The sequence below is a fragment of the Cyrtonyx montezumae genome, unplaced genomic scaffold, assembly GCF_038088225.1.
Source record: "Cyrtonyx montezumae isolate F1298 unplaced genomic scaffold, pur_monq_1.0 scaffold_2, whole genome shotgun sequence".
Lineage (NCBI taxonomy): Eukaryota > Metazoa > Chordata > Aves > Galliformes > Odontophoridae > Cyrtonyx > Cyrtonyx montezumae.
Genome location: NW_027071936.1, coordinates 32,241,365 through 32,253,479, shown reverse-complemented (window position 1 = coordinate 32,253,479; position 12,115 = coordinate 32,241,365). Strand labels below are relative to the sequence as shown.

At 45.7% G+C, this 12,115-nt stretch overlaps 2 protein-coding genes across 3 annotated transcripts in view; one reads left to right on the top strand and one right to left on the bottom strand.

Moving 5' to 3' along the window:
• Positions 1 to 85: 85 nt before the first annotated feature.
• NUDT6 (nudix hydrolase 6) lies at positions 86 to 5,973 on the bottom strand. 2 transcript variants are annotated; one of them, XM_065736850.1, is made up of 3 exons: positions 5,918 to 5,973; positions 2,694 to 2,797; positions 86 to 577 (listed from the first exon to the last, which is right to left on the bottom strand). In XM_065736850.1, exons 2-3 carry the CDS (start codon positions 2,752 to 2,754, stop codon positions 189 to 191), a joined length of 450 nt encoding a protein of 149 aa, XP_065592922.1. In that variant the 5' UTR covers positions 2,755 to 2,797; positions 5,918 to 5,973; the 3' UTR covers positions 86 to 188. The 2 variants fall into 2 exon arrangements, with proteins under 2 accessions (XP_065592922.1, XP_065592923.1); XM_065736851.1 differs by lacking the exon at positions 5,918 to 5,973 and having other exon boundaries at positions 2,694 to 3,337.
• A 4,770-nt stretch (positions 5,974 to 10,743) lies between these two features.
• AFG2A (AFG2 AAA ATPase homolog A) overlaps positions 10,744 to 12,115 on the top strand; it is a 181,716-nt gene continuing 180,344 nt past the window's right edge. The window contains exons 1-2 of the mRNA XM_065736027.1: positions 10,744 to 11,293; positions 11,473 to 11,597. Of these exons, the coding sequence (XP_065592099.1) occupies positions 10,744 to 11,293; positions 11,473 to 11,597 (675 nt within the window). The remainder of the gene's footprint in view (positions 11,294 to 11,472; positions 11,598 to 12,115) is intronic.

Here is a 12,115-nt window from a genome sequence, read left to right as displayed (position 1 = left end):
GGAAACTAAATCTGATACTAACAGGAAAATTTGCCATTAAAAATTATTTATATCTTTAGCTTATTAGAGAATAAACACTGATTTCTTTTTCTTCCTAAAAGAAGTCCATGAATAATTTTGAGATGGTCTAAGTAACTCTACAATAAAAATGGTAAATTATTAATGTAATAATGTGAAATTTGTTGCTATCATGTAATGTTCCTGTAGGATTCAGGCAGCTCCCTGTGGTACAGTTTGTAGAAGAGGCCTGTGTAAACAGCTGGAAACTCTCTCATGGTTATATCAATCTTATCAAACCCTTCCCGGTACCCATAAAGTAACAGCTTAGCTACATTGCTCGTGATGGGAGTGGCATGTTTCGTCCTGGCAAGCTCGTCGAGGTCCATCCACTCACACCTCAAGCACTCCTGCTGGCAGAAGTTGATGTTGAAGGAGGAGGGCTGCAGGCGGCAGATGATGTACATGTCGGACTTCCCAAAGGCTCCGGGGTGTTTATGTTGCTGTCTTATGCTTAGGATGGACTTGAACTCGGACCTGATGCCGGTCTCTTCAAAAACCTCTCGAACTGCCGTGTCTCCTAGGCAAAGACAGCAATTCTTTCAATACTCGCAAGGATAGCTAAACACTCTTTAAACCTTCTGATCGCAGAACATTCCTAACTCAAAGCATCGTCTGTTCTGCTCGGTAAGCTTTTCAAAACGCAGAGCCTGTTTGCCATTCCACAGAAGGGCAAGCTAGCTTCTTGGTCCCTGAACAAAACTAATTGCAAACTACCTTTCTTTTGTATGCGCTACAAAAAGATGAAAGAAACTTCCCATACTGTCCAGGGTGCAGCTTTGAAACCTGTATCTTGCAGTGGATTGTTCTGCATAAAGTTAACATGAAATACAACAGAGGCCTCTTTGGGATTGGAGAGCCATTAATACCTAGTGCCTGCAGCACACTCGTGTTTACGACTTTTAGTGCAGTGTTAATCACAAACTGCCTGTGGGGAAAGATACTCATTTACCATTACTGACCCATAGGGAGACTGCATTGTACATAGCCCACGGTGGCCCTTGCAGTCCTCTGGTTTAAAATAGTCGTTGCAAAGCAAACTCCCTAGGGCAAGTGAAATGGTCAAAGAAGGTAAACAACTGAGATTGTGCAGAATGCTGAGGCAGGCTACAGTAAGAAAAAGTGAATAGGGATTTCATTTAAACTTTGAGCTTTGCTTTTAGATCAAGTGCCCCTTTCAGTTTCCATTTTAATTAAATGTATATACTTTAAATATGACAGTTAAGCTAGAAGAAACACTAGAATCTGAGAAATAAGCAAATAGAAAAATCTGTCCACTTCACTTAATCTCCGTTATGAAGCTATCCAGATAACTTGTGCAAACCAGTTTGTGTTCATTAAAAGGTAGCAGTCATCTGTTTTGTTGCTTCACATAATCACAGGGTTTTCAAGTGTTGCAACTGTGTTTAAAATTTGGACCCTTGGGTGACTGCGAGCTTATAAGATTTCATAGAAGTGATGGCAAAAGTTAAAAATTAAACTCTTTTTATGCTTTGCTAATTTATCTCTTTTGTAATATTGCAATGTGATGCACAGAGTCATAGCATTTTATTCTGATACTGTTAAGCAGAGGTAGGAGGGGAGCTCTAAGTGATTTGTTTCTTCCTGGTCCTTCTTAGTATCTGCACGCAGGCTCCATCCATAATCACACCTGTTATTTGAGGGATGGCTGCTGGCACTCAGCCCTGCTAAGGTATGAAACACAATCAAGAGATCAGTACTGTTTGTAGAGCTTCTGCATTGCTCTGGGCAGTGCTTTTGTCACGCTTTACTGATTGGAAGAATACATTCCTATCTGAAGACATATGTGGGGCTAAGCAACTGTGAGTGACTTTACCTTCTGAAACCAAGATCTATCGAAATAACTGCAGTATAATTTAAGGATTAATCAGTCTGTGGATTTTTGTTTTAGGCGGTGGGATACAAGGAGAAAAGCACGGTCTTCTTTCTCTTCATACACACCCTTATTCATTCTCCTTTGGACGTAAGTGCAGCAGCTGTGTTCAGCACCACCCGTGCTACGCTAGGTAGAAATGATGGCTGTCCTCAAATCAGTGCTGCTTTTTTAATGCAGAAGTGCCTTATGTCTCTGCTTGAAAGTAGGTGGCCCTGAGAGTCAGGAACTGCACTTATGCTGGTCCTGTGCCAAAGGACTCTTAGTGTAAGCAAATCAAACGGACAAGGATGGAAGGAAGCAAGTGTATTTATTGCTGTTTTGCACATAAATATTGAAAGCTGGAAACGTTAGATTTTGCTCAGTACGTCACTGAGCTCCCTGCCCTGGATCGCAGTGTGAGCTGAGAACGTGCTATTTCAGTTTTGCTTTTGGTTATCTACTGATTATCTGAGTCCTCTGTGCTTCTTGCTCTTACTGCAACATACCCAACAAACCTACACAACAAAAGTTGGCTTCAAGCACGCATTTATGAGAACTTGTGGAAAAAATGCAGATGTTATAAAGCTTCCCTGCCCTCAGTATGATCTTATCCTGTTAACGTTAATGTCATCGGATTGTGTCACTTCATCTTTCAGCCATTATCTCACAGAAGTGAGCAGTCACAGGAGTGACGTGGCTTGCTATGTGTTTCAGTGTTAACATCTTCAGAGTTCCACTGAGCTGTTACTGTCAAACTTACCGATGTCTTCACCAGGGTTAGACAGACCTCCTGGGAACTTCCACGCGTTTATGGTCTGCATTGGAGAAAAAAATATTCATGAAGCATGCAGCCTACTTTGTACTCTGGAACATGAAGGTGACACTTAACACGTGACCCTTCTGGTGAAGTTGCAGTATCGTAATTACTCTTACAAATGTCAGTAAAGCTTTAAGTAGAAACTATTTTGTTCTTGCTAATGTGATCAGAGACATCTTCAGTCTGTATGAAATATTGGAACAAAACATCTACTGATTGAAACAAACTGTCTAACAATCATTAGACAACGTTGCTGCTAGATGACTAGATAGAGTAGTTGAATATTTTAAAAAGCTGCTACAGACTATATAATCTTATATTTAATCACTAATGTATTCCACTTCTATGTTTTCAGCTTTTAAAAAAATGTATATATATTTAATCTTACAAACAGGTATTAAGATTGTAGTACTGTTCTATACTGCACTGGCTTTAAGATGACTGTGTGTGTCTGTAATAACCATTCCGTGTAACTTGTCACTTGTTTTTATGGAGTACCAAAACTGAGGCCTTGAGTGTGATTTGATGTATAGAAGCATTTATAGAATTGCAATAAACTTCAGTAATGAAAACGGAACAGCAGACGTGGTGCTGTAATCAGAACTGGTGACTGAGTCCTAGTTCCTACACTTCTGGCAAATGCACAAAGATGTGCAGGTTTTTACCTTTACATACCACTTTTTTTATTTCTTTCCTTATCAAAGACGTATACAGGAGAAAGAAGTCAACCTCCAACTAGAAACTAATGCAGAAAAAATGTATGCTAGCAAAAAGAAATAAATAAAAAGTTGGCTTTTCACCTTTGAGCAGCTTTCCAGGGACTTTAAGCCCCACTGATTACACTGGAAAATGTTTGTTCTGGGCACTCATAAAGGACTTGGATAGGAATTAAGAGTAATAGATTAAAAATAGTGCAGATGGAAAGTACATAGATTTGCCGGCTTTACATTTCCTTTCAGGTCCTGGAAATGTAGCTGCGTGTGCAGCAGAATTATTGTTTCGCGATGAAACCCAAACAGCTCTTAAAAATCCACAAGCTTTAATAATACAAGCTGCATAGAAACTTCAAATTTCTAAACCTTTCAGACCATAATTCGTAATTACCCATTTCAGGGAAACTTCATCTGGGAGGGAGGAGGAAAGGAGCGGTGGGACTGCCACTGGGAAGGAACTGTCTGAGCCAGTCTGCTTGCACTGAGATAACTGCTTGCTGCACAAGAACTGTATGGGTATTTGCACACCTCAGTTTTTATACTTAATTCTGTCCACACAATAAAAATGAGCTGTAAGGAGAGGAGACAGAAACAATCACTTTTCTCCTTTCAACTCTACCCACTGTGCTACCAGATGAAGGTGAGAAGAAACAGCTGACGTGGGATGACCATCCCTCCTTTCGGTGGAACCAGAGGAAACAGTGTTGCTGTGCTTGGTCCTGTTATGTTCTGGGACCAGAGGCTAAGGAAGCCATTTCTGGTGAGTGTGGAATTGGATGTAGGACCTCAACAGAACACCTGATGTCTCACTGTAAAACTGCATAGAGGTATTTGCACTTAAAATGGTTGTAGGTGAGCTTGAAGCATAACTCTGTGTTAAGGAGTTAAAGTCTACGTTGTCGCATGGGTTTAGGAAGCTACTAATTTCTTCTAAGTTGCAGAATGTGCAACTTCCATTTTTACTCTTTGAGATCTCTTCATTAAGGTACTTACTGAAAGGTCTGCATGCACTTTTTCACTATTACATGCACAGAAATTTTAAGGAAAAACAAAAGCAGTGTTTGTATTCTATGCTACTGTTTTTCTTAGAGGCCTTCTGGAATTAGAACCATTTCTGGAGCCTAAACCTGGCATACTGCAGTTATGCTTTAGTTGGTAATTACTGAACGAAAGCCTGAAGATCTTGCTGTAGAGGATTCATTGAAATTTTACTTCACAGTAAGTAAAAATAGAAAATCAGTAGTCTATAAGGAATGAGAAAAGGATGCTTTTCTTCCTCTTGCATTACAAATTCAGTGATTGAACCTGCCTATGAAAGCACCTTTTCATTAACTGCGTTGTGTTACCATGAAGTGATGGTTAACTTGGTTTCCAAGAAAAATTCCTTAGTAGTTATTTCAGGAAAAGCAGAGCAATATAGCCAGGGAGATTCTGGCTTAGATGGAACTATAAAAATGATGCAACCCTGTGTGCTTCAGTTAGCATGTAGAGATTTTAGGGTTTTTTTTCCACGTTAAAATTACAAATAACCTCGCTGTACTAGATTACTGCATTTGTGATAGCTCCTTCATCTGCTGAAAGCACAGTGTAAACCAAGTGCATTTTTAACAGGCTGGCACAGGCAGCTGCAAATGAGCTAGTAAGCTTTATGCACTTGCTGTGTTAAAACCTAGGTTAGCTTGATAGTTGCTGGAAGGCATCTGCAGTCGTGGATGCTCCGTGACCTCAAGCCACATCACACAACCCACCCCCACCACACTAATGCTCTCTGGTTTGGCACCCTCTGCAGTGAGGTCAAGCACTTAGGTTTGTGAGAAATTAATGATCTTTACACCTGCTTTACATAGGTGGTCTACAGGTCATTGCCAAACGTGTTATTGCTTATTTAACCAATCCCACAGATAAGCCTGGAATTTTAGAAAGAAAGCAAAATCACAGTCTCCCAAAATCCGCTTTAAGCCACGAGGGTTTTCTAGAGGTCTGCATGGATCCAAACTCAAGATCAGGTACTCTTGGGTCAGTTCAAGAAACAGAGCCAACTTCAGCCAAGAAACAGAGGGCTCTTGTAACCCATGTGGTGCGGCACAGGGAGGACAAAGGCTGTGATCTGCTCCACCTTCACAGTACTGGGAACTGCAGACCGAACCTTCATCATCATCACCAAGTAAATTATGTTGAGGAAGCAGGTATTCTTTTGTACAGGTATGCTAGTGCCTACAGTACTGTTGCTTTTTAGTAGTAATTAACAACGCTACTTAACCTTGTCACTTTCCTACCTATCCTGATTTTTCATCTAATGCACTACTAATGAACATTAAAAATCCTGAAGTAAGATAAACACAAATACACTACAAATGATTGAACCTCTGGATCATTACCTGAATGAACTTAATGAAAGGAGGTACTGTTTTAAATCTAAATTAACTCTATTTTACAACCCTGTAGCAAACTCACCTTGTGTCTGTCTTGTACGACCAGCACCTTTCCATTACTTTCATTTAATACAGCACCTATTAGAGAGAAAATATGGGAAAAGACAAACATGTTGAACAATTCAACATGCTTTGGTAAAGCCTGACAAACCCCTAACAGTCTTCAGTTTACAGTTACTGAAGATTTGTCTGGATGATTCACAGAAGGTGCTTTGTCAGAGGAAAACTGATGCACGGTGAGATGTGGAAAGGGTTAAATATCTCATATAAAAATTGAGTCAGTGGTACCAAGAAAAGTACTTCCTGCATTCAAGAAAGGAAGAGAATAAATTACACATGTTAACATTATCAGAAGTAAGGAATGCAAGATCAGGATGTCTCCAAATAACCTAGCAATGCTGCCTTCTTCAGCAGGAATGTGTAATCTTACTGAAATTACTGATTTTTTCCCCCTTGATTTTGGCCAAATAGTTGTGATGGGCAAGAAGTTTCCTCCAGTGATACTGATGACAAAACTGCTTTCTGCGATGACGACTTGAATGTTTTCTGGTTAATAACACTCCAGTTTTAGTGCTCAGTGGGCTGACGGTGCTGCTAAGAAAAAAGTTCAGCAGTTAAACAGGTTCCTACCGCACTGCCCATCTAACAAGGAATGCCAGTGCAGTCTCTGACTGAACCTGTTCATTGAAAACCATTGCTCCCAAGTGGAAAAGTAACACTTTCACTCAATTTAGAAAACTACCTATCTTAGAATGTATGAATGAGAAGCTCAGCTTTTCCTTGCATCCTCATGCTCAGCCCAGGAATTTCTCCCACAGAGTAAGTTTTCCTGCTTTTTAAAACCCGAGTGCTTACATGCCTCAGCATCGTGTCACTCTCATTAGTCATACTGTAAAAATGTCTTCCCTTTAAAACGGGCATTCTGTCAGATTTTAAAGTGTGTGCTGTGGTGAGCAGAGCGAGTACAGCGGTGCAGCTTACCAGGCTGTTCTCCACATCAGTCATGCTTGGGTTTAAAATTAATGAGTAATGATAAACGCTTCTGCCACTGTACAGCAAGAGGAAGAATATATGGATAGGTCTGTGATGATACGCACATTTAAAATGCTATGGAGAAATATTTCCACAGAAGGGAATTATTAAGAAATGAGTGTGCAACACAAAACATCCCCCCCCCTTTTTTTTTTTATAATACATGGCAGACTGATGTGTAGGAGGAATACTTAAAAAGTGAAATACCAGTCCTCCTTCAAGATATGTCAAAGGACGTGCTTTATGAGGGTAGTCATGAATCTGCCTCCCATGATTTATGATTATGATCTCATTTCTCCTGTACAGATTTAGCAGTGCCCAGGTTCAAGTACTGAACTGATCAAAAGGGAGAAAAGGAAAGCAGGAAACTGCGATTGCAGGGATTTTTTTCCAGAAAAGCCGTTTTTAGCCTGATGGCTTGCTGAGAGCTGGGAGGGCTGCTGAGCACAGGAAACTGCAGCAGGAACCGAACAGAAAGAACTCTCCTTTGTTCCCCAGAAACTGCGGCTTGTGAGTATAGTTTCCAGCCATGACATTCTCTGAGATATTCAGAAGCTTTGCTAGACGGTGCTTAAATGCAAAGCAAGAAGAAAGGAATAGCACTGATAGGCTTTGCTCTCTCGTCTCATTTTCCCTCCCATAACTGGCAGTCCCCCTGCTGCAGCTCTCTGCACCACACCTGCTCAGCATCAGTGAGGCCACGCTCTGCCTGTCGGCTCAGACCTGTGGTTTTGAGAACTTCCACTCTTTAAACCACCCAGCCCGATGATGACATTCTGGAAAGGCTGACACTTGAGCCTAACCAAGCAGTCACTGGTACAACACTGCTTTCTTTTGACTGTTTGCTTTTTGCTACTACGTAAGAATCTTACTTTTAAAAGCCCTGAGACAACTCCAGATAATGAGTAATGGAGGGGAAAAATACCTTGCCTCTCGCAGCTTTATTTACAATTTGAGGTAAGCATGTGACAAGATGTTCATAACAGCAGACTGACTGTCTGGCAAGCACACAGGATGGCTTGCTTTATAAACATCACTAAGCAGCAGCAGGTATTGATTAGTAAAACAGCCTGGTGCCTTCTTTTAAATCACTTGAGATTCCCTGGACAGCCATGACTACTTAAAGCATCTGCCCAGCAGGCTGACCTTCCTGCAGTGTCTCGCTCCACACGGTTCCTTAAGCAAAAGCACTGGCCAAGGCAGGCTGAAGACGGTGCATGTGTGTAAAGGCCTTTCTCACACTGCAGCTTCAAGGACTTTCTTTCAGCAACTAGGTTAAGGTAGGTAACAATAACAGCCATGCCTAAGGCTTGTACTGCACAGCAGGGAAAGAGAACAACTTTTAGCTTTTCTTCCTTCCGCTTTACTCTTCCTATGCCATTGATAAGTCACTTTTTGGATGGCAGAGAACTTCCCAAGTGCTTTTCAAAAACGCCTTGATTATTTCATTCACCAGAAGCTTTCCTGTCCCTTGATATATTTGGAAAATCCTGCCGCCTACGAACGGATGCAGTAACTTAGCTGGGAGATGCATCACATATTCCACTATTTCTAAACAATAATGGCCAAGCCCTATGAGTAACACTTGCTACTTTCTCTTCTTGGCGACTCTGATCTAGTCTGGCTAATACGGCCTGACCTTGCTTATTCACACCTTTGTCATCCCTTGGCTGGCTGATGGTAAGGCAGCAGCCCTGGATGCACGGTGTTCACCGCGTGGGAAGCCACAGACAGGACAACAGCTGCTGGTCTGCTTGGCAGTGCAGGCTCTGCTGTTTACCTCCAGGATGCTCAAGGGACAAAGTCTTGTCTTTGGCTGGCTGGCCGCCACGCTGAGATGAAGACTCTCAGCAGCAAGTTTGTTTCCTTCTATTGCAGAAGCTATTGCAGAATCGCAAAGGTAGGAGAAGACCACTAAGATCATCTAGTCAACATGCAGCCCATCACCATCATGCCCATTAAACCATGTCCCTAAGCCATTATTCTAAAACACAGAACTTTTTTGCCCAAGAACACTTAGAGTTTGGCACACTACTGATGTAAAGTATGATCATATTTAAATATTTTGGTATTTCAATAAAGTGAGTTAAAACAGTACAGTGTGCTTCTGCTACATAAGCTCTGTGTGATGAGGTAGAAAGATAACGGGATAAATACATGCCAGGTGATGTCCACACTGCGTTCCACATCCACTGATGGTACATAAAACAAAAAAAATACTGCAGTAATTACTTTCATATGCAGAAATGTCTGTCTGTGTGACCAAATGCATTCCTGAGGTCTTCAGGATTGCATTTCCAACCATGAGTAACAATGGATAGATTTGAAATGTGGTAGCAGATTATGTATGTTATCTACTATGTAGTATTTATATCTGTGCGAAAACTATGAAATCCATGCATCCCCATTTATTAAACTGCTTCTTAGAGTGTTTTTTTTTTTCCTTCTATTTTCAGAGAGTCTAATTAAAGTGATTATCTCAAAAACACAATAGCAAATGATATCTTGGAAGTGCAGGTTTTGGAAAGAATTTCTAAAGCTATGATTTTTCTTACAGTGAGCCCTTCCTGACAACCACTGGGGCCACAACACTCCCACTGCACAACTTTCTTTTAGGCAGCACTTGCAGCTATGCACAACCTACTGCAGAAAAATCCCCTTTCAGTTAGTCACGACTCCTCAAATATGCAAGGAATATAAGGACTAATGCGGTGCTTTTTTTAGGAGGATGCTTTATCTTACTCGAGTTTGATGCCACATATTTTAATGGTGAGATTTCCATCCATCAGGAAAACATGCTCTAACATGTCCATTGAAAAACCCAGCCTACCTTCAGCTTCCACGCTGCCCTCTGCTGGCTTTGCGGCTGCACGCTTTCACTTGGCAACAGCACGTCAGGTAATGGAAGGCATCGCTTTTCAAAGGCGATGATTTTTCAAAGGAGATTTCACCTGACCTGCTGCTACCAACAGGCCAGCTCTCATCAAATTGCTGCTGACCGGTCACTCAGCCCCTCGCAGCCAAGGACGAACAAGTGAAGATTGTCAGGGGGAGAAGTGCAGCTCTCTGCCATACTTTCCACATGCCACAGCCTGCACCGGGCTGCCAGGGCCTGACAACTCCAACACCAGCCTACAGGAAACTGCTGAGCGATGCTGCTGGCAGCTGTGTGTGTGTGGACTGCTGAGAAAGAAGGCAGAAGCGTGCACACTTGGTGAGGCCGAGTTCAAGCTGGCTGTGGTTTTGGCTCACCACTAGCTGCCTGTAAGACGCCGTCTCATCTTCTTGTTCCTTGAGAGTTTCTTTGCTTTTCAGACTAACTTTCTCAGCAGTGGTTGGGAGAGGTCTAGATAGCACCCAGGCGTTTGGGGCATGCCCTTGTTAACACGGGCATACTTCAGAGCAGCTTCTGGACTGCGGCAGTGGCTGCCAACAGCCGAGCCAGCTCCTCAGCACTCCGTGCCGGCTCCGCCTGCCCCGTGCACAGACTTTCCTCAAGCTGGGAGGGCTGCCGAAAGCGGAAGACTGAGCAAGCCCTGTGCGCGCCGGCACGAGGTGACACGGGCACAAACCCAGGGCAGAACACTTCACCCGGCGGAGCGATGCCACGCTCCCGCCGCTGTTTCCACGCCTGCCGCTGTCCCTCTCGCGGCGGCTCCGTGCCACTCACCTGCGACTCCCAGCTGGTGGCTAGCGAAGGCGGGCAGCCTGCTGGGCCCCTCGCCCAGCCACCGCGTCAGGGTGGCCGAGCCGGACTCGGCATGGTGGAAGGCAAAGCCCTGCGCCGCGGCCACGGCCGCCAGCCCGCTCTGCAGGATGGGAACGTGGAGCCACACGGCGACCCGGCCTTCCCGCTGCCACTGGGCGACCGAGGCTGCAAGAGAAACGCGGGGGGTCAGGCGAGCTCCGCGTTCTGAGGGCACTGCGTCGCCGCCCGCGCCCGCCACTTGCCCCGCAGCCAGCGCCCGAAGGCGGCCCGCTCCCGGCTCCGAGGCCGGCGCAGCTCGGACAGCTCCACGCTCACCCCACCGTACTTGTCCGGCCGCGGCCACGTCCCACCCCATCCCCCCGACCCGCGGCCCCGCGCCCCGCGCAGCGCCCGCCACAGCGCCGGCCCCGCCATGGCGCCGGGGGAGAAGCGGCCGCCCCGGGGGCGGTGCCGCCCTCCGCCTCCGGAAGCGCTGCGCTGCGCGGCGGCCGGCGGGCAGCATGGCCGCGCGGAGGAGGAGCGGGGAGCGGCCGGCGGGCAGCACGGCCGCACGGCGGAGGAGCAGAGGGGGGCCGGCCCCGGGCGGGAGCTCCCCGCTGGCCGGCGGGGCCGAGGGCGGGCCGCCGCTGCTGGGCGTCGTCGAGGCGGTGCGGGCAGGTATGGAACGCGGCGGCGGGAGCGGCCCCGAGGCCGGGATCTGCCGCCCAGAAGCGGCCTTTCGCTGGGGCGCCACTGAGGTCTGCTCGGTGAGCGGGTTTACCGCCGGCGTGCTCGTGAGGGAACGCGGCGCGTGGCCGCTGTGCGGAGCGCTGATGTGCTTCTCGTGAACGTTTCAGAAGATGACCATGTCCCCAAGGTGTTCCGGAGAGCCCTGGCGCAGCTGTCTCTGAACGGCATGAAGGCCGCCAACATCTGCATCGGGCGCCCGATCCTGCTCACGGCGGCGGGAGGAAGGCAGGAGGTGAGCGAGGCTCCGTCTGCTTTGGGCACACTGCTCTTCCTTTGGGCACGCTGCTCCTCTGGGCAGCCCTCACGTTTCCAGTGCATCCCCTGGAAGACTCGGTGCTACATGTACCTTAGTCCTTTGTGCAACCATGTTGCGTCCTTTTTCTTCCTCAGCCCATGTTTTTATTCATACTGCATACTTTGTAGCACTGACTGTGGGGTCACTGACAGCTGTTTGCTTTGAACCTCCTTTTGAATGGCATCCTGGCTTCTGTCAGTAGTGTTGCCAGCAGGACAAGGAAGGTGGTTGTTCCCCTGTACTTGTCACCAGTGAGGCCATTCCTCAATTACCGTGTTCAGTTTTGAGCTCCTAACTGCAAGAAAGACATCCACACCCTGGAACGTGTCCAGAGAAGGGCAACGAACCTGTAGAGGGTCTGTAACACAAGTCTCATGGGGAGCGACTGAGGGAGCTGGGGTTGTGCAGTCTGGAGAAGAGGAGGCTCTGAGGAGACATTATGGCTCTCTGCAGCT

Excerpts from the sequence above, each read along its gene's own strand:
- NUDT6 (XM_065736850.1), bottom strand. The coding sequence starts at position 2,754 with ATGCAGACCATAAACGCGTGGAAGTTCCCAGGAGGTCTGTCTAACCCT. Across the intron at positions 578-2,693 it reads TAACCCTGGTGAAGACATCG|GAGACACGGCAGTTCGAGAG; the intron begins GTAAGTTTGACA and ends GTCTTTGCCTAG.